At 48.0% G+C, this 18,915-nt stretch overlaps 1 protein-coding gene across 1 annotated transcript in view; it reads left to right on the forward strand.

Annotated features, from left to right (window-relative positions):
* The first annotated feature begins 2,819 nt into the window (after nucleotides 1-2,819).
* Nucleotides 2,820-18,915, forward strand: part of LOC121160537 (sterol 26-hydroxylase, mitochondrial) — a 34,925-nt gene continuing 18,829 nt past the window's right edge. The window contains exon 1 of the mRNA XM_040986411.1: nucleotides 2,820-3,308. Within this exon, the coding sequence (XP_040842345.1) occupies nucleotides 3,033-3,308 (276 nt within the window). The 5' untranslated portion in view covers nucleotides 2,820-3,032. The remainder of the gene's footprint in view (nucleotides 3,309-18,915) is intronic.

Consider the following 18,915-nt stretch of genomic DNA (forward strand, 5'->3'; position numbering starts at 1 on the left):
CCTCTTAAATACAGAAATAAACCTTTTAAAAAAAGAAACTAAAATACAGTGGATAGATTTCACAGCATATGAGACCCAGCTGAAACAGAGAATTAGTGAACTAGAAGAGAGAAGCAGAAAAGACATGATAAGAGACAGGAAGAAGACAATGGGAAGATGTAATGTAGTTTGAAGTCCGTGGAGAGAGAAGAAAGGGTAAAAGCAATGCTTGAACAGGCAATGACTGGTAAAACTCCCCGGACGGATGGAAGACCCCCTCACTCCCAAGCCACATGTTCCAGCAACTCTGACTCTAGGGTAAATGAAAAGAAATCCACACCCAACCCCATGAGCTATCAGTCTAATTGGTGAACTTGACATACCTCTCCCCTTCAACTGCCTGCAGAGAGCCAATTCTTCAAAAGCCCTTTGAACCAGCTTTCCTTCACTCACAGCTTCAAGAATCTTTGACCCTAGGTGCATCTGCATACTTGTATGAGTAATTTTATTGTTTAGGCATTTTAAATATTTTTATTTGAAATGCAGTTAGAATCTTTTATCCATTGGTTCATTCCCTCAAACAACTGCAGTGGCTGGAGCTGAGCCCGCTGGAAGACAAGAGCTTCTTCCAGGTTCCCTTGTGAGTGTAGGGGCCAAAGAACTCAAACCATCCTGCGCTGCTTTCCCAGGCCACAAACTGGCACACGTACAGGATGCCAGCACTATAGACAGAGGCTTAGGCCATATGCCAGTGGCTGGATAAGTAATTTTCTTAACTCTTTCAAAACTAGCCTGAGGGCCCGGCGCGGTGGCGCAACTGGTTAAGGTCCTCGCCTTGCACTCCCGGGATCCCATATGGGCGCCGGTTCTAATCCCGGCAGCCCCGCTTCCCTTCCAGCTCCCTGCCTGTGGCCCGGGAAAGCAGTCGAGGATGGCCCAAAGCTTTGGGACCCTGCACCCTCATGGGAGACCCGGAAGAGGCTCCTGGCTTCGGATTGGCATAGTATTGGCCATTGTGCTCACTTGGGGAGTGAATCATCGGACGGAAGATCTTCCTCTCTGTGTCTCCTCTCTGTATATCCACCTTTCCAATGAAAAAATAATAATAAAAATAAATCTTAAAAAAAATACAAAAACAAAACTCTAGCCTGAATATGTGAAATGAAAGATTCATGTATTAACACTGTTTGCTCTTACAATGTTTTCTGCATTATTTTTTTTTATTTTGATAAAAGAATACTGAAAGTTTAAAAACAAGGAATATTTTAAAAATAAAGAAGGGGAAATGTAGAAAAAGTTCTGGGTGCAGGTGTTTGGCATAGCAGAAGATGCTAATGGGGAACCCTCTATCCCACCTCAGTATCTGGGTTCCAATACTGGCTTTGCTTCCAATCCCAGGTTCCTGCTAGGTATACGCTGGCAGATGGCAGCTGATGCCTACGTGTTTGGGTCCCTGCTACCCACCAGAGAGACCAGCCTTGACTTCATTTTTGCCTGGCCCAGCCCTGACTGTTGTTGGTATTTGGAGAGTGAATCAGTGGATGAGAGAGCTCTGCTTTCCAAAAAAGTAAAATAAATAAATGAATAATTTCAAGTTGCTGGGGTCTGTATGGTGACACAGCAAGCTAAGTCTCTCATCCCATATGGATGCCGGTTCAAGTCAGGACTGCTCTGCCATTTGGATCCAGCTCCCTGCTTGTGGCCTGGGAAAGCAGCTGAGGACGGCCCAAAACTTTGGGACCCTGCATCCACGTGGGAGACCCGAAAGAAGCTCCAGGCTCCTGGCTTCAGATTGGCTCAGCTGCAGCCGTTGAGGCCACTTGGAAAGTGAACCATTGGACAGAAGATCTTCCTCTCTGTCTCCCATCCTCTGTATATCTGCCTTTCCAATTAAAAAAAAAAATTTTAAAAAGATTTATTTTTATTGCAAAGTCAGATATATAGAGAGGACAGAGAGGAAGATCCTCCATCTGTTGATTCACTCCCCAAGGGGTGGCAATATCTGGTGCTGAGCCAACCCGAAGCCAGGCATCCCTGCGCATTCAAGGTGAGGATTTTAGCCGCTAGGCTATTGTGCTGGTCCCAAACATTAATCTTTAATGTTTTTAAATTAGAAAAACTCTGGTCACAACCCACCAGATCTGGTTTCAACCTGTAGTTTGAAACTCTCAGCAACTTCGCGGAAGTTGTGTAGGAGAATGGCATTATTATTTTTTAAAAAAGATTTGTTTATTTTTATTGGAAAGTCAGACATACAGAGAGGAGGAGAGACAGAGAGGAAGATCTTCCCTCCGATGGTTCACTCCCCAAGCAGCTCCAATGGCTGGAGCTGAGTCAATCCGAAGCCAGGGGTGCAGGGCCTGAGTCGTCCCCAACTACTTTCCCAGGCCACAAGCAGGGAGCTGGATGGGAAGCAGGTCGCCCGGGAGTAGAACTGGCACCCATATGGGATCCCAGAGCGTGCAAGGTGAGGACATCAACCACTGCGCTATTGCGCCGAGCCCAGATGGCATTATTAAAAATATATATATATATCATATATATATATATATATATATATCTCACGAATATTTTAATTTGTTCGGCTTCCCCTCTGCCTTGGCCGCTAGGTTGGTTCTGCTCCCGGGTCGATCTCCCAGCACGCAAATTCCTTCGGACAACTTTGAGGCCCCGAGGCAATGAGGGTTGCTGGGCCGCTGGCATTCGGGACCGCTCCCTCTGGGAGGAGCCTGTGGGCCAGGAGGTGGCCCCGACTTCCCAGACTCAGGGCAGAGTTTCCGGGTTTTTGCGGACCTCCTGAAGTCCCCCGGTTTCTCTGCGGCCTTTCTGGAGCTGGTCGCTGAGAGGCGCAGCTAGCGGCCGCAGCAGGTTCGAGAGGTCCTGCTTCGCCAGCACTGAACCGGGCAGCGGACGCGAAGGGTCCAGGCCGCCATTCGCTCCGCCCTTCCCTGACACCTGAGCCACAGAGCCCGTCCGGCCACTGCGGCCTTGTGGGCTGGCCCAGGTGCCGCGCACTCTGCATTCACCCGCACCGCAGCGCGCGGACTCCATCCATGGCTGCGCTGGGCTGCGCGAGGCTGAGATGGGTGCTGTTGGGGAAGCGGGTGGCCGGCTGTGGTCTCTACCCACACGGGGCCAGAGCCAAGACCGCGATCCAAGACCGCGATGCCCACACGGGGCCAGAGCCAACACCGCGGTCGCACGAAGGCGCCCCGGGTCCGAGAGCTGGGCAGTGGCGCAGCCTGGAAGAGATTCCGAAGTTAGGGCAGCTGCGCTTCTTATTCCAGATGTTCGTGCAAGGATACATTCTGCAAACGCACAAGCTCCAGGTAACAGGTCTGGAGGAAATGGGTGTGGGGGCAGAGGAGTGAGCCTGGAGACTTGGGAGACTCTGGACTGGACCTGGGAACTTAGCTGGGCTGGGTGCTTTGGAAATCTCTCTTGAGCTGAAATAAAACAGGATGTGGAACTGAAACAAATCAGGGTGCAACAAATCAAGCCTCTTTGGGAGCTGGTTTGGGAAGAGAAAGACAGACCAGGCAAGTGTATAAATTGCAAGCGTGCTGAGTGAGCCTGGGATTCTACAGCAACATTAGCACTTTTTCCTGAGTAAATAACCTCTTCAGGGCTGCAGAGGCTTCCTAGCGATTGCAAGGTAAATTTCCCTTTAGGAACAACAATAAACACATGGCATCTCAGAGGGCAAGGGTTCTCAGGGGCACAGAATGTGGAGATGAGGTAGGGATTCAGGGAGAGCGCCAACTGTTGACACCAGAAGTTGACACAGACTGAAGACCCAACCTGTAATTACCAACATGTGGTGAAGTTGGAGACAGTTTGGGAAACAAACCAGAGGGAATCAGGTGGGACCTGTGTTCCTAATGATTGTTAATACATCCCAAAGCTCCTACAAAGTGTCAGATGTGGCTCCAGCTCCTGGGTTTCAGTGCGGTGAGATCCCTGCCCTCGCTGACCTTCTGTGTTCCTATGAGGGAAAGATGGATGATGTCATGAAACTAATGGCAAATTTCTTAGAGGTAGTCAGAATTCAGGGAGCAGAAACTTATCCTAAGGTGATTTGGGCCTTGGTTCCCATGTGCCCTCGGTGAGGCATTTGCTGGTCATTGATTCACAGGAGATACAGGCAGAACTGGATCTGGGAAGGAAGGGAGGCAGCCATCTCTTTGCCATGTGTCCATGCTGTGGGGACTGGTGGCAGGGCAGGCCTTTAAGGACAACCTTGAAAGCCAGGCTGGGGCCAGATATGGTAGCCTAGAGGCTAAGGTCCTCACCTTGCATGCACTGGGATCCCATATGGGAACCAGTTCTAATCTCAGTGCACCACTTCCCATCCGGCTCCCTGCTTGTGGCCTGGGAAAGGAGTGGAGGACGGCCCAAAGCCTTTGGACCCTGTACCCATGTGGGAGACCTGGAAGAGGCTCCGGCTCCTGACCTTGGATCGGCTCAGCTCTGGCCATTGCAGCTGCTTGGAGTGTGAATCACCAGATGGAAAACTTTTCTGTCTCTCTTCTCTGTATATCTGACTTTTCAATAAAAAGAGAATAAATCTTAAAAAGCAAGCAAGCAAGCCAGGCTAAAGACCCTGGTCTTTCAAATGGATTGCAATAGGCTCTTGAGCAGACCTGGGGTGACAGTGTGGGGGGATGGAAGATGACCTCTGAGGATGAGTGCCCAGTTTGTGATGTGGACAGTAGGCTGGGTTAGACAGTAGAGGTGTAGGGGAACCTCAGGTGATGAAGGCTGAGCTATGGCAGCACTGGAAGAAGCGGGCGTGGAGCAATGGATCTGAGTTGTACTCTGCAACAGGTGTACTTGGAGTCAAGCACAAGAAAGACTGAGGGCTTAAATGGTGGACCTAACCAGTCGGGAACTGCCTGCTGTTCATCTGCCCTGAGGAGCTGCTAGCTGCTGTCTCCCCTGGGACCCTCCTTGTTGGATTCATGTTTCCTGGACCACTTGAGGGCAGGTCACAAAGTCCTGGGAGATGGACCCAGGGACCTGTTCCATTGGCCCTCTAGCACTGGAAAAGGCGAGTACTCCAGCGGTGGGGACTGAGGGCTCCCCCTGGGTGGGGTGGGGATCTCTAGAGCAGTCACTTACTCAAGAACCTCCACACTCAAGGACTTGAGGAGGAGAAAAAAGGGCCAGTGTTGTGCCCAGATTTCGCGATCCCCAGAAAATCATCAGGAGTCTGAAGTCAATGCAAACGCATAAAGGCGGTTTATTCAAACTAACCTAGCCTTCCAGCCCAGCAGGATGGGGGAGCAGTAGCAGCCACCACAACAGCGGCAGAAGCAGGAAAAGCTGCAGCAGAAGGGGCAGAAGAAGGTCCAGAAGAAAAAAAGGGCTGAGGTTCAACAGCACAGGGTTTTTATACATTTCAGGGCAATTCCATATAATTATACAGTTATGATTGATCAGTTGCTCCCCCCTCAGTTCTTGGTGTTTTGGGTGCAGGAGCACCATTTTAACACGTTCCAGGTAGACAGATTCTGGGGACCAAACCTATAGAACCTATAGAAGCCCAGTGCTTATGGAGCAGGTTAACCTTCCTGAGCTGCAGAGCAGTCCCCTATGCAGGAGCCTCGGCTCCAGGTAGCTGCTGCTGCCTAACAGACTGAGCTAGAAACTGGTTGCTTCCAGCTCCAAGCTTGTCTGGTCATGACCATATGGGCTAGGAACTTGGGCAGGACACTGTCAAAATTATTTATCTTTCTTCCGTGATGGAATGGAGTTCCAACCCAAATGGCCAAGGATGATGAAAAAGAAGTTATATGTCTGTGCTGCTGGTGCTACCAATAGCCAACATGGCCTTCTTCATGTACCTGTTTGGTGCGTGGTCCTGGCTGGATCGTGTGAGCCTTTATCTCCTTTCTTCTAGTTACTTAAGCCATGGAAACTGGTATAGGATTATCTCTACTGCATTCCCCTCATTAGAATCTACTGAAATTCCATAGAAGATGTAGACTTTTTCATGGGAGGGATTTCCAAGGTATCTGGAGGTGTGTTCGGTCCACTGAACACTTGACCAAGGATCCAGGTCCCAGAGACAGACAGTAACTACATTCGTGGCTTGTGTAGTGTGCCAAACCCAGGACTGGAGAATGGATTTGCACAGGAGGAAATTCCATCCATACCTCAGGGAAGCCTGGTTGAATGCCTTTCGCTGAAGCCTCTCTGTGGGGTTAAGTGTCTCTCCCTTGGATGGTGCCAGAGAAATACTGCCAGACTCCTGATGCTTGGCTCCGTTCTTCTGGATTCTGTGAAGACCACTCCCCTCCTGTTAGCACATTCTTTCCTCGGTTGAGCTCCATCCAATAACTGGATGGCTTTCCTTGCCCAGCACTCATGTTACCATCAAGTCTTTTCAAAATTATCCTCCAGTTACCTTGACCAAGCTTTTTTTTTTTTTTTAATTCCTTGGCAGACATTTCTAGATTGCCTGTGACACTGTGGCAGAACTGGGTGCCGTGCTTTTAAACCTTTGGGATGGAAAATTTGAAACTAAGTATTAATGTAAAGAATGTGGGAATTGTACAATTAGGATTTTATTACCAGGATTTTATTTCACAGATAAATTATACAAAGGGAAAGTATTTGTGGTTGGGAAAGATTCTGATGACTAATTTAGTTAGTCCCCTATATTCATATGGTAAAATTATTTTTTAATTAATTTTTTAAATTGTGAGGACAGATATACAGAGAAGAGGAAAGACAGAGAGGAAGATCTTCCATCTGTTCATTTACTCTCCCAGCAGCCACAATGGCCAGAGCTGAGCCGATCCAAGGCCAGGAGCCCGGAGCCTCTTCCGGGTCTCCCATGCAGGTCCAGGGTCCCAAGGCTTTGGGCCATCCTCCACTGCTTTCCCAGGCCACAAGCAGGAAGTAGGAAGGAAAGCAGGGCTGCCAGGGTTAGAACTGCTGCCCATATGGGATCTCGGTGCATTCAAGGCAAGGACTTTAGCCTCTAGGCCACCACACTGGGCTCCATATGGAAAGATTTTTATGACCATTAGAAAAACTGGGACAGATCTAGTGTGTAAATAGGAACTGAATGACAAGATAGGAGGAAAATGAGGTGCAAAACTAATTTTCCCTTGTGAATCGAGAATTATATTTATATTTGTATATATCATTGCTTTGTAATCTGTGAAAAATATGTATTATTAAAAACGACATGGGCCCGGCGGTGTGGCGTAGCAGCTAAAGTTCTCACCTTGAACATACCGGGATCCCATATGGGCATGGTTCTAATCCTGGCGGCTCCACTTCCCATCCAGCTCCCTGCTTGTGGCCTGGGAAAGCAGTCGAGGATGGCCCAAAGCTTTGGGACCCTGCACCCGCGTGGGATACCCAGAGGAAGTTCCTGGATCCTGGCTTCGGATTGGCATATTATCAGCCGTTGAGGCCACTTGGGGAGTGAATCATTGGACAGAAGATCTTCCTCTCTTTCTCCTCCTCTCTGTATATCTGACTTTCCAATAAATAAATAAATCTTTTTAAAAAAAATTTAAAAAAAACCTACATGAATTTCAAGCTATTTTTGTACCAATATAACCTCATACTGTTAATGTCATCCCTCCAGAAACTTTACTCAAGTATGCTCATGCATAGGTATATTTGTATATGCATGAAATATTCTCTAGGGGGACACAGGAGGATTTGATGACAATGGTGGCCTCTGTATGGAGATGTGTCTTGGTCCTGGATGTGAGAGTCAAGAAGACTTAATTTTCTTTCTTTTTTTTTTTTTTAAGATTTATTTATTGTTACTGGAAATGCAGGTATACAGAGAGAAGGAGAGACAGAGAAAAAGATCTTCCATCCACTAGTTCACTTCCCAAGTGGCTACCACAGGGGTGTTGCCATTCCAAAACCAGTGGTCAGGAGCTTGCAGGTCTCCTAAGCCGGAGACCTCCCACAGGGTCCCATGGCTTTGATCCATCTTTGACTGCTCTCCCAGCAACAAGCAGGTAGCTGGATATGAAGTGGAACAGTCCATATGGGATCCCCATATCGAATGCACCCGTATGCGATCCCGCCACATGCAAGGTAAGGACTTTAGCCACTAGACTACCATGCAAGGCCCCAGGATTAATTTTCATTGCATGCTCTTTTAAAATTTAATTTAATTTAAAAATATTTTAGTCTTTATTGCAAAGTCAGATATACAAAGAGGAGGAGAGACAGGAAGATCTTACAACTGATGATTCACTCCCCAAGTGACTGCAATGGCCAGAGCTGCGCCGATCCGAGGCCAGGAGCCAGGAGCTCCTCCAGGTCTCCCACATGGGTGCAGAAACCCATTGCTTTGGGCCATCCTTAACTGCTTTCTCAGGCCACAAGCAGGGAGCTGGATGGAAAGGGGGGCTGCCAGGATTAGAACCAGTGCCCATATGGGATCCCGGCACATTCAAGGTGAGGACTTTAGCTGCTAGGCCACTGTGTTGGGCCCTAATCTAATTAAAACATTTATTTTTACATTAATTTTTATTGCAAAGGCAGATATACAGAGAGGAGGAGAGAGACATAGAGGAAGATCCTCCATGCATTGATTCACTCCCTAAGTGGCCACAATGGCCGGAGTTCAACCAATCCGAAGCCAGGAGCCTGGAACCTCTTCCGGGTCTCCCACATGCGTGCAGGGTCCCAAGGTTTTGGGCTGTCCTTGATTGCTTTCCCAGGCCACAAGCAGGGAGCTGAAAGGGTAGTGGGGCTGCTGGGATTAGAACTGGTACACATATGGGATCCCAGTGTGTGCGAGGTGAGGACTTTAGCCACTAGGCTACTGTGCTGGGCCCTGCATGTTCTTTGTTTTTTTAAATTTGTTTGCATAATCTTTTTAAAAGATTTACTTTACTTATTTGAAAGACAGAGTTAGAGAGAGAGAGAGGGGGAGGGAGAAGGAGAGTCAGAAAGAGATATCTTCCATTTGCTGGCTCACTCCCTAAGTGACTGCAATGGCTAGGGCTGGACCAGGTCCAAGCCGGGAGCCAAGAACTTCTTCTGGATCTCCCATATGGATTCATGCCCTTGGGCCATGTGCTGCTGTTTTCCCAGGAATATTAGTGGAGAGTTGGATCCAAAGTAGAGCAGTCAGGACTCAAATAGGCACCTATTGGGATGCCCTCATTGAAAACAGGAGCTCAACCTACTCTGCTACAATGTAGGTCCATATTGCATATTTTCTTACATTGCTTGATTTTGTTTTTTGATTCTTTAAAAAAGTTAATTTTATTATCCTATGGTACAGTTCCATAGGCTGCTTAAATTTTAATAATGTACATGTATTTATTACCTTTTGCAATTAGAAAAGATAACAAAGAAAAAAAATCTCAAGAGCAAGAAATAAAAGGATGGCTGACCAAGTACATCCTTTTTCAGCAAAATATTTTGGGGTTTGAGGGAAACTCTTCCTGTCTTGTACTTCTGGTTCTGGGACATTACATCTAACATGTGGCTGTATGTAGACATCCTCTTGTTCTTTTAAAAATATTTATTTATTTTTATCGGAAAGAGATTTACATAAAGAAGGAGAGACAGGGAGATTTTCCATTTGCTGGTTCACTCCCCAAATGACCACAACGGCCGAAACTAGAACCTACCAAGGCCAGAGCCAGAAGCTTCTTCCAGGACCCCCACATGCAGTTCACAAGCAGGAAGCTGGATGGGAAGTGGAACAGCCGGGATACAAACCGGTGCCCATATGAGATGCTGACACTTGCAATTGGAGGATTAGCCAGTGAGCCATTGTGCTGGCCCTGCCCTATCCTGTTCTTGATCCTGCATTTATTGCTGACCATCCATTCCTCCTCCTAGAACATTCCTGCTGTTGAATCCAGCTTGGCCCAGTTCATGAACCCAGTTGTACTCAGCTTACTGAGGTTTGTCCCTGGGTGCCGGAAGTGCTGGGAGTGAACAGTACTGCTAAACCTTTTCTTAGTGTTTTTTTTTTTTTAAACTCTCTCTCTCTTTTTACTTCCCACATCTCATTTTTTCCCCAGGTTGCAAAACTAGTGGGAAATTCCAGCTCTCAGGTGGATATCTTTTCATTTTTTTTTATTTATTTTTGCTGATGTTTGCATAATTGACCAGGGTGGAAAGGGTTAAGGACTAGGGAAAAGTGAGTGAGACCATTTTTTCTAACTTTTCCCTTTCTTCTGCTTGCATCTGGGGGCAGGGAAGAGATCAGATAAGAAGCTGCATCCAGCCTAACAACCACCCCAGTACTCAGAGAAGGGGATCGGCCACCTGATATCATCGCAGGGTCACTGACATAGAGCATGCCCCGAGGGTCCTCTCAAGTGGTTTTGATAGTTATGAAATGCCATCACTCAGGCTTGGTGCAGTAACCTTGTGGCTAAAATCCTTACCTTGCATGCTTGGGATCCCATTTTGGCACTGGTTCTAAGACTGGTGGCCCCACTTCTCAAACAGCTCCCTGCCTGTGGCCTGGGAAAGCAGCAGAGGATGGCCCAAAGCCTTGGGACCCTGCAGCAATGTGGAAGGCCCAAAAGAGGCTCCTAGCTTTGGACTGGCTCAGCTCCAGCCATTGCAGCCACTTGGGGTGTGAATCATAGAATGGAAGATCTTCCTCTCTATTTCTCCTTTCTGTATATTTGACTTACCTATAAAAATAAATAAATTTTAAAAAATGCTATCAATCTCACTAATCCAATGATGAGGAAATCCTTTCAAGGTCTATTTATTGGCATAGTCCACCCCAGAATTTGCATTCACTCAAATATTTGCTGTCAGTGCTTGGGGTAGTTAACTAATTTGTACTTTCCTTCCTCTGCTATGGTACTGGATGTCTTCTGCAGATCCCAGTGTGCTCCCATATCCTCCATGCGCATCTGGGTATGCCGTTTACTGCTCTGTCCTAGCCATTGAGGAGGCTAAGGACACATGCCTTCCACAGTCAGACTCCAAGTTCTGCTTCTTTCCTCATGGTTGGAACCTGAGTCCAGTTGGGGAGATCCTCAAAGAAATCTTGTCTGAGGTGATCCCAGACCTGACTTTTATGTGCACCTGCTACTATGGGGACTGGCTCATTCTGTCATCCACATCAGCCTACCCACACACTGGTAGTTGCAATTGCTAGGTCAGAACTGATTTCTGCCCCATCTCTTATGCAAACCAGTGGGTGCCATGGCCCAGCGTAATCCTGCCCACCACACACTGGGCACTCACATAAACTAGTGGGAGTTGCAGCACAGTCAGAGTGACCGCCAGTAAGCTTCACTGGTTCTGCCCCAGCCCTGGTTCCTTTCTCTGCCAGCATGTGCAGCAGATTGGTCCTGTCTGTCCCACATCCCATTCCAATCTCGTACACATCATTGGGCGTTGAAGCCTAACTCAACCCAACCAACTCCACCTTTCAGCCCACACTCATGCCAGTGGGTGCCACTGCCTGTCTAGCCAGGTCCACTCATAGCTCTGGTCCTCATGCTCACCAATGAGAGTTGTAGTCTGTCAGAGAGATGCCCACAGTTTCCCTATTGGACCCACTCACTGCCCCGAATCTTGCACTGTCCAGGTGCTTCTGCAGTCTAGCTTGATAAGACTTGGCCCCAGTCCTAGCACTTGGCAGCTGATGCTGCAGCAAGGCCCAAGCAGAATGCCCTTACCATGACTCATGCCTGCATCAGTGGATACAGTCGGTTAGGCCATCCTGGCTCTCCCCCTAGCCCAGTTCACATGCAGGCCAATGGGTGTTGTAGCCCTGCCTGTGTGGGTCTGCCCCTAGTCCCAGCTCTCACCAGCAGGAGCAGTGGCTCAGTAGGGGAATCCCCACAACTTGCCTACCATGTTCATACCCTTCCCCCTGGGTTTTGCATGTGCTGTGTGTGCTGCAGCCTAGTCTGGCATGGCCCTCTTCAGCTTGGCATTTTCTGGTGGGTGCTGAAGCCTGGCCCAGCCCAGTCTGTCCCCAGCTCCAGCTCATGCTGGTGGCTGCTGCCAAGTTCAGCCCAGCCATCCCTGAGTACCAGCACTAATGTGGACTGGTGGTGTAGTGACCTGACTTGGCCTGTCCTGCAACCCGTACTGGCTCTCAGATCTGCTTGTTGGTGTTATAGATTGGCTCAGCCTGGCCTGCCCCCAGACCTGACCAATACCTATGCCAGTGGGTACTGTAACCAGGCCTGGTCTAGGCTGCTGACAAAGGAGTTCCCCAAGCTCCTCTATCATGTCTCTCCTCCCAGTGACAGATCTTTCACACACCAATGTGTTCTTGGTCCAGTCTAACTTTGTCATCTCCTTCCTGGCAGGAGGAATGGTGGCCTTGCCTTTCCAGCCCTCATCCATTCTGGTTCTTACTGTTGGTTGTTACAGTCCAGCCACACCTGGTCTATGCCTGTTGACACAGCTCGCCTGTGGTTCAGTGGGTGTTGAGACCTAGCCCAACCCGTCCTATACTCACTCTGGCTCTCATGAGCACTAGTTGGTGCTGGGACACCCAGTCTGGCACACCCCAGACCCAGTCCACATCCATGTTAAGTGACATTGCAGTCATATCCAGCCCAGACTGCTGTCCCCATTCTGGCTCTTGTTCTTACTAGAGGGAACCATAACCCAGCTGAGGCATCAACTTAGCTCTCCAACCAGGCCTATTCCCTGCTGCAGATCTTGAATGTGCCAGTGTTTGCTCTGACCCATCTTGGCATGACCCCTCCCCTGTCCTGACCTTTGCCATCAGATGCTACAGGCTGAGTTGCCCTGCCCTGCCCCAATCCCAAATCGCTGGCAGGTATTGCATCCTAGCCCTGCCCAATCTGCTTCCATGCCTGGCTCCTGCAGACTGGAAGGTATGATAGCCTAGTATGGCATGCCTTCCACTTCAGTTTGGCTCCTGCACTTTCCAGTGGGCTAAGGTTTGACCTGACTCTTCCTGGTTCACCCTCCTCCAGAACCAACCCATTTGCCAATGGGTGGAGCTACCATGCCTGGCCTGACCAACACGCATGCCCAAATCATGCTCACCAGCGGGAGCTACAGCTCACCAGGAAAGTTTCTGAAGTTCTCCCACCAGGCACACTGCCAGACCCAGATCTCATGTGTGTCAGTGGATGCTAGGTATTTACCCATCATAGTCTACCCCCTCCATCTTGGCCTTTGTATGAGCTGGTGGATGTTGTGGCCTGGCCTGCCCCACACCTCTTCTTAGTTATGCTGCATCCTGGACCAGCCTGTCTTGTCCTCAATCTTAGCACCCACATGAGTGTTGGAGGGTTCAGTGGTCATGCCTAGCTCATCCCATCACTATCCTCAGCTCTTGAACAAACCAGCAGAAATTACAGTTCCACAGGGGTGAGTCCACATATCACCCTCCTAAATCTGCCTCCAGACCCAGTTCTCCCATGTGCTGGCTAGTTTCATGGCCCAGCCTAACATTACCCACCATCTGTTCTGACTCTTAGTGGTGGGTACTGTGATCTAGCCCTACCAGCTAAGCCTCCAGCCCTGGTTTTAGTGTGCACTGGTGATTGGTGGTTGGCGGTGTACCCTACTAACTAGCTCAGCTTAGGTCTCCCACTTGGGTTGGTGCATTGGTCTGACCAGTAAAGGTCCTCCAGCATCCCTCTTCCAAACTGCTCCACCTCTACATCCTTGCTTACTTGCAAGCATAGTGAGCTTTTCGATGGAGGTGATTGGAAAGTCATTTCTCTCCTGCAACATATTCCCCCAGTGGTCTTCCCTCCCACATATTCCTTTGCCCCTTTCCCTGATCAATCCACAGTCCCTGCACCCAGGACTGCATGGGTTCCACAACCCATCCTTCTGGAGTCCAGTCTTCCAGTGGGGTGGTGTGCTGGTCTGGAGCTCTGACCACCCAATTGGGGTCCAAGCTCCAGGTGCATGTGCTGGCCTGGGACCTTCTATCTGCACACACCCAAGATCCAGGTTCATTCCTAGTTCCCCAAGCTCAGTCCATCAGCACTCCAGACCAGCATTCTAACCCAGGGCTTTCCCCACTTCTCCCTGCAACACTTGTCTGGGTCCAAGCACTTGGGGAAATCCCCAGGCTTGCTTGGACCACCTGGATGTGAGTCCCCAGGTCCCTGTATGGCCCCACAGGCTTCATCCTTGACCCCCTGGTATGCCTACCATGCCCTGATTCCTAGGAGCCTGCTATGCAGAAAGCATGTGTGGAGCTGCCCTACCACATATGCCAGGAAAATGTCTTTGTAATATGCAAGATAATTCTGCTTTCTTGAATAAAAATGGTTATTTTCCTGATTATAGAAGCAACAGTCACAGACCTGTGGTTTGTAAAATCCAAACTTCAGAAATGTGCCTATGAAAGAATAGTTAGCATGTGATGTAGTGATGCAATGGACTACTCCCCAGCAATCACAATGAAGACTCAAGTTCCGTGTGTCAATAGGGATAACTCACAAGAAAAGTTGAGCACAGCAAATGTACAGTCACTTTTCATTTCTGTACCTTATAGGCACATGAAAATGCTGTTGGCTACTATTTGATACATATGTGGTACAAAATGGAATGAAAAGGGGCTAGAGTTGTAGTTCAGGGAGTTAAGCCTCCACCTGAAAATGCCAGCATCCCATATCAGAATACCAGTTGGAGGCCCAGCTGCTCTACTTTTGAACTGGCTTCCTGCTAACACATCTGTGAAAGCAACAGAAAATGGCCCAGATACTTTGGCCCCTGCCATCCACATAGAGGCCTGGTGGGAGTTCTAGGTTCCTGGTTTCAGCCTGGCTATTTTAGCCACTTATGGAGTGAACCAGCAGGTGGCGATCTCTTCCTCTGCCCTCCCATGCCCAACCTCTTTATTAAAAGTGAAATCATGGGCCTGGCATGGTAGCCTAGCAGTTAAAGTCCTCATCTTGAACATGCCGGGATCCCATATGTCTGCTGATTCTAACCTGGGCAGCCCCACTTCCCATCCATGTCCCTGCTTGTCGCCTGAGAAATCAGTTGAGGATGGATCAAGACCTTTGGACCCTGCACCCATGTGGGAGACCTGGAGGAAGAGGCTCTTGGCCCCTGGATTTGGATCTGCTGAACTCTGGCCATTGCAGCCACTTGGGGAATGAATCAACGAATGGAAGATCTTTCTCTGTCTCGCCTCTTCTCTGTATATTTGCCTTTCCAATAAAAATAAAATAAATCTTAAAAAAAGTGAAATTATAAGATAAATCAGGGTGGGTGTATGGCACAAGTGGTTAGGACAGACCCTGTTTGGGATGCTCATGTCCCATGTTGAAAGGTCTGAGTTCAAGTCCTGATTCCAGCTTCCAGCTCTCTGTTTCCGTATATCCTGGGAGGCTACATGTAATGGCTCAAGTACTTAGGTCCCTGCTACCTACATGGAGAACTGAATTAAATTCAACCTCGTCCATACCCAGCTTTCATGGGCATTGGAGCAATGAACCAGAGGGTGGAAGATCTTTTTATTTGTGTGTATGTGTTTCTCTGACTCAGTCTTTCTTTCTTTGTTTCTTTCTTTCTTTCTTTCTTTCTTTCTTTCTTTCTTTCTTTCTTTCTTTCTTTCTTTCTTTCTTTCTTTCTTTCTTTCTTTCTTTCTTCCTTCCTTCCTTCCTTCCTTCCTTCCTTCCTTCCTTCCTTCCTTCCTTCCTTTCTTTCTTTCTTTCTAATTGGAAAGTCAGATATACAGAGAAGAGGAGAGACAGAGAGGAAGATCTTTTGTCAAATGATTCACCCCCTAAGTAAGCACAACAGCTAGTACTATGCCGATCCAAAGCCAGGATCCAGGAACCTCTTCCAGGTCTTTCATGTGGGTGCAGGGTCCCAAGGCTTTGGGCCGTCCTTGACCGCTTTCCCAGGCCACAAGCAGTGAGCTGGAATGGGAAATGGAGCTGCCAGGATTAGAACCGGTGCTCATATGGGATCCTGGCGTGTTCAAGGTGAGGACTTTAGCCGCTAGGCCATGCCACCGGGCCCAGTCTCAGCCTTTCAAATACATTTTCTGTAGTTGGTACAGAAAACATTGTGGGATCCAGGCATAGTCTTTGCATAATCTGCATTTTCCTTGAAATTTTTGAAGACCTCCTGAGTGTATGGTAAAATGTGACGTACATTGGCAAGAAGGATATACCACAGTGGTTGCTCCAGTGAGGAAGCACAAAGGTACCAGAGAAAACTAAGGAGGAGATTTTTGTATCTGAACATTTGCATTTGAGAAATGTGTGAAGCAAATATGAAAAAATATGAACATCTCTTAATCCTGGAAGGATAAGTTCATGGGAGTTCATAGCATTATTTCCTTGAATTTTCAACATGAGAGTATACAGTGATCTCGTTCGTCGTGAATCCCAGTGGTGCCACTCTCTTGGACTGCTCCTGGAGGGAACATTCAAGGTCAAGTGCAGGGCTAGGAGAACCCAGGAATGCTGTGAATCATTTAGCACCTCCTGCCACTTAGAAATGTGAATTCCCCTTGTGTGAGGGAATTGGGGTTAACTGTCATCGACATTCTGTGTCAGCATGGAGACAGCACTGTCCTGGCTGCACTCTTGGCCTTTGACCGAAAATGGGCCCTCTTTCTCACATCTGTCAGCTGAGGCAGAACGGTTCCTGGGGAGCCTTCTGTTTACTTGGCAGATGGCTACCAGCTTGGGAGGCCTCGTTTGTTGATTCTGGCAAAACTGCTTGGAGTTTGTTGAATTCACTTGAATGGTCAGGGTTATTGACTTGCTCTTCTGGTGTTGCATTCTTGTGTCCTAAGGAGCCCACTAGTCAGAACATTAAAATGCAATGTCATTTGGGGCAGGGGATGGAGGAGGTAGATTTCAGATGATTTTAATGTGCTATTTTTAAATAGCAGTTTTATTGAAACATAACTGGATTATGTGGTCTATGGAAAGCATAGTGTTGAGTATATCCAAAAAATTATGCAGTCAGCACCCTAGAGAGAGAAACTTGGAACTCTTTGACAGTCACTCCTCATTCACCCACCAGCCCATAGCAACCACAAATCTACCTTCATCTCTATGGATATTACACGTATGTAGGGCCATTCCATCCACCCTCTCTTGCTTGTCCTAACATTGCAGCATCAGCTCTTTGTCCCAAAAGTTATAACTGAGTACCAAATCCTCAGAAGGATGCACCCTACTTTGTTTATCCATTCATGTACCAGTGGCTGTCTGGACTGTTTCCACTTTCTGGCTCAGGATCAGCTTTTTGAAGTTTTGAGGCACATGTGACTCAGAATTTCCTAAGCTTGTTTTGGGTTCTCAGCTCTGGAGGGAGTGGATGTACTGCGTGATGCAAAAGCCTCTTGTCCTCCTCTGGCTCACAGCTGCTGCCTGACTTCTGGCCTGGGAGGCTGGGAGACTTAATACAGTTGGTGGCCACAGGGCCTGCCTTGGTTTATCCACTTTTGAAAAAATTTATTTTTGATGATGACTAGGTAGTTGAGAAGGGTACATGCCCATGTGGACCACTGATTAGCATCAAGGAACAGGGGAAGGTGGATTGAGACTATTTTTAATTTTCTTTTTCTTCTTTCTGTATTTGAGGGAAGGGGAGAGAGAAGTGGGAAGGCAAACCCAGCATCCTAAACACATCAGTACCAAGGTTTGGGGACAGTCACCTGATGTCATCCTAGGGTCCCCGATATGTCCATTTTTTTCAAAGATTTTGTTATTTACTTGAAAGGCAGAGTTAGAGAGAGAGAGAGAGAGAGAGAGAGAGCGAGCGCCTTCATCTTCTGGTTTACTATCCAGATGGCTAAAGCAGCTGAAACAACTGGTGGCCAACAATAGGTGGGAGCCAGGAGATTTTGGATCTCCCGTGGGAAGTGGAGCAGCCAGGACTCAAACCATTGTCCATATGGGATGCCAACACTGCAGGCTGTTGCTTTACCCATTATACCACATCACCGGTCCCGAATTATCTACCCTTAACATAAAGGCTCATCACTGTGTACCTTTGGGACCAATAATGCATAATTCCTTTTTTTAACCGATGAGGATATAAAGTCATGGGCTAAGGCTCAACAGATTCAACCGAAAGATACCACAGTGTCTTTTAGATTTAAACAGCTTTGTTACTTAAATAGACAGTGAAAAACATGGCCCAGAGCAATAGCCCAACTGGCTAATCCTCCTTTGTATGTGCTGGGATCCCATATGGTCACCAGTCTGTGTCCTGGTTGCTCCACTTCCCATCCAGCTCCCTGCTTGTGGCCTGGGAAAGCAAAAGATGATGGCCCAAGTCCTTGGCACCCAGCGCCATATAGGAAACTTGAAAGAGGCTCCTGGCTTCAGATTAGCTTAGCTCTGGCCATTGTGATCACTTGGGGAAGTGAACCAGTGGATGCAAAATGTTTCTCCCTGTCCTTCTTTCTGTACATTGCCTTTATAATAAAAATAAAATCTTAAAAAATGAAAAGCAGAATAAGCTAAAGGTACTAAGTTTCTAGGGTCCTTGTCTCATACATCCAAAAAGACCATATTTAGCCAAGAGGGAAGTCTGATGGGTAGCGGGTGTTGTAGCACAGTAAGTTATACTCCTTGCTTGGGACACCTGCATTCTATCTCAGATCACCTGGGTTCAAGTCTCAACTTGGCAACTCTGCTTCTGATCCAGCTTCCTATTACTGCTCCTTGAGAGAGAGCAGATGGTGTCTCAGCCATGGGACTTTCTGCTACCCACAGGAGATCCAGATGGTGTAGCTCCTGGCATTGGCCTGATTCAGCCCCAGATGTTGTAGTCATTCATCATGTGCCAAGGGACCTGGAGCAGAAAGTCCTGGTTACAATGTGGGAAGGAGTTCATGAGGTACTGTCTTATGGTAGTCCCCCAACCCTCAGTGAAACAAGGAGGAAATGGGAAGTGGCTTCATTGCAGCTGTTTACCCACCTCCTTCCCTTTCCAGTCCAGGAGGACCATAGCACTTTGCCAAGACCCAGCCAGTGT

The sequence above is a fragment of the Ochotona curzoniae genome, unplaced genomic scaffold (genome assembly GCF_017591425.1).
Source record: "Ochotona curzoniae isolate NIBS_2020 unplaced genomic scaffold, NIBS_Ocur_1.0 contig_4514, whole genome shotgun sequence".
Taxonomy (NCBI): domain Eukaryota; kingdom Metazoa; phylum Chordata; class Mammalia; order Lagomorpha; family Ochotonidae; genus Ochotona; species Ochotona curzoniae.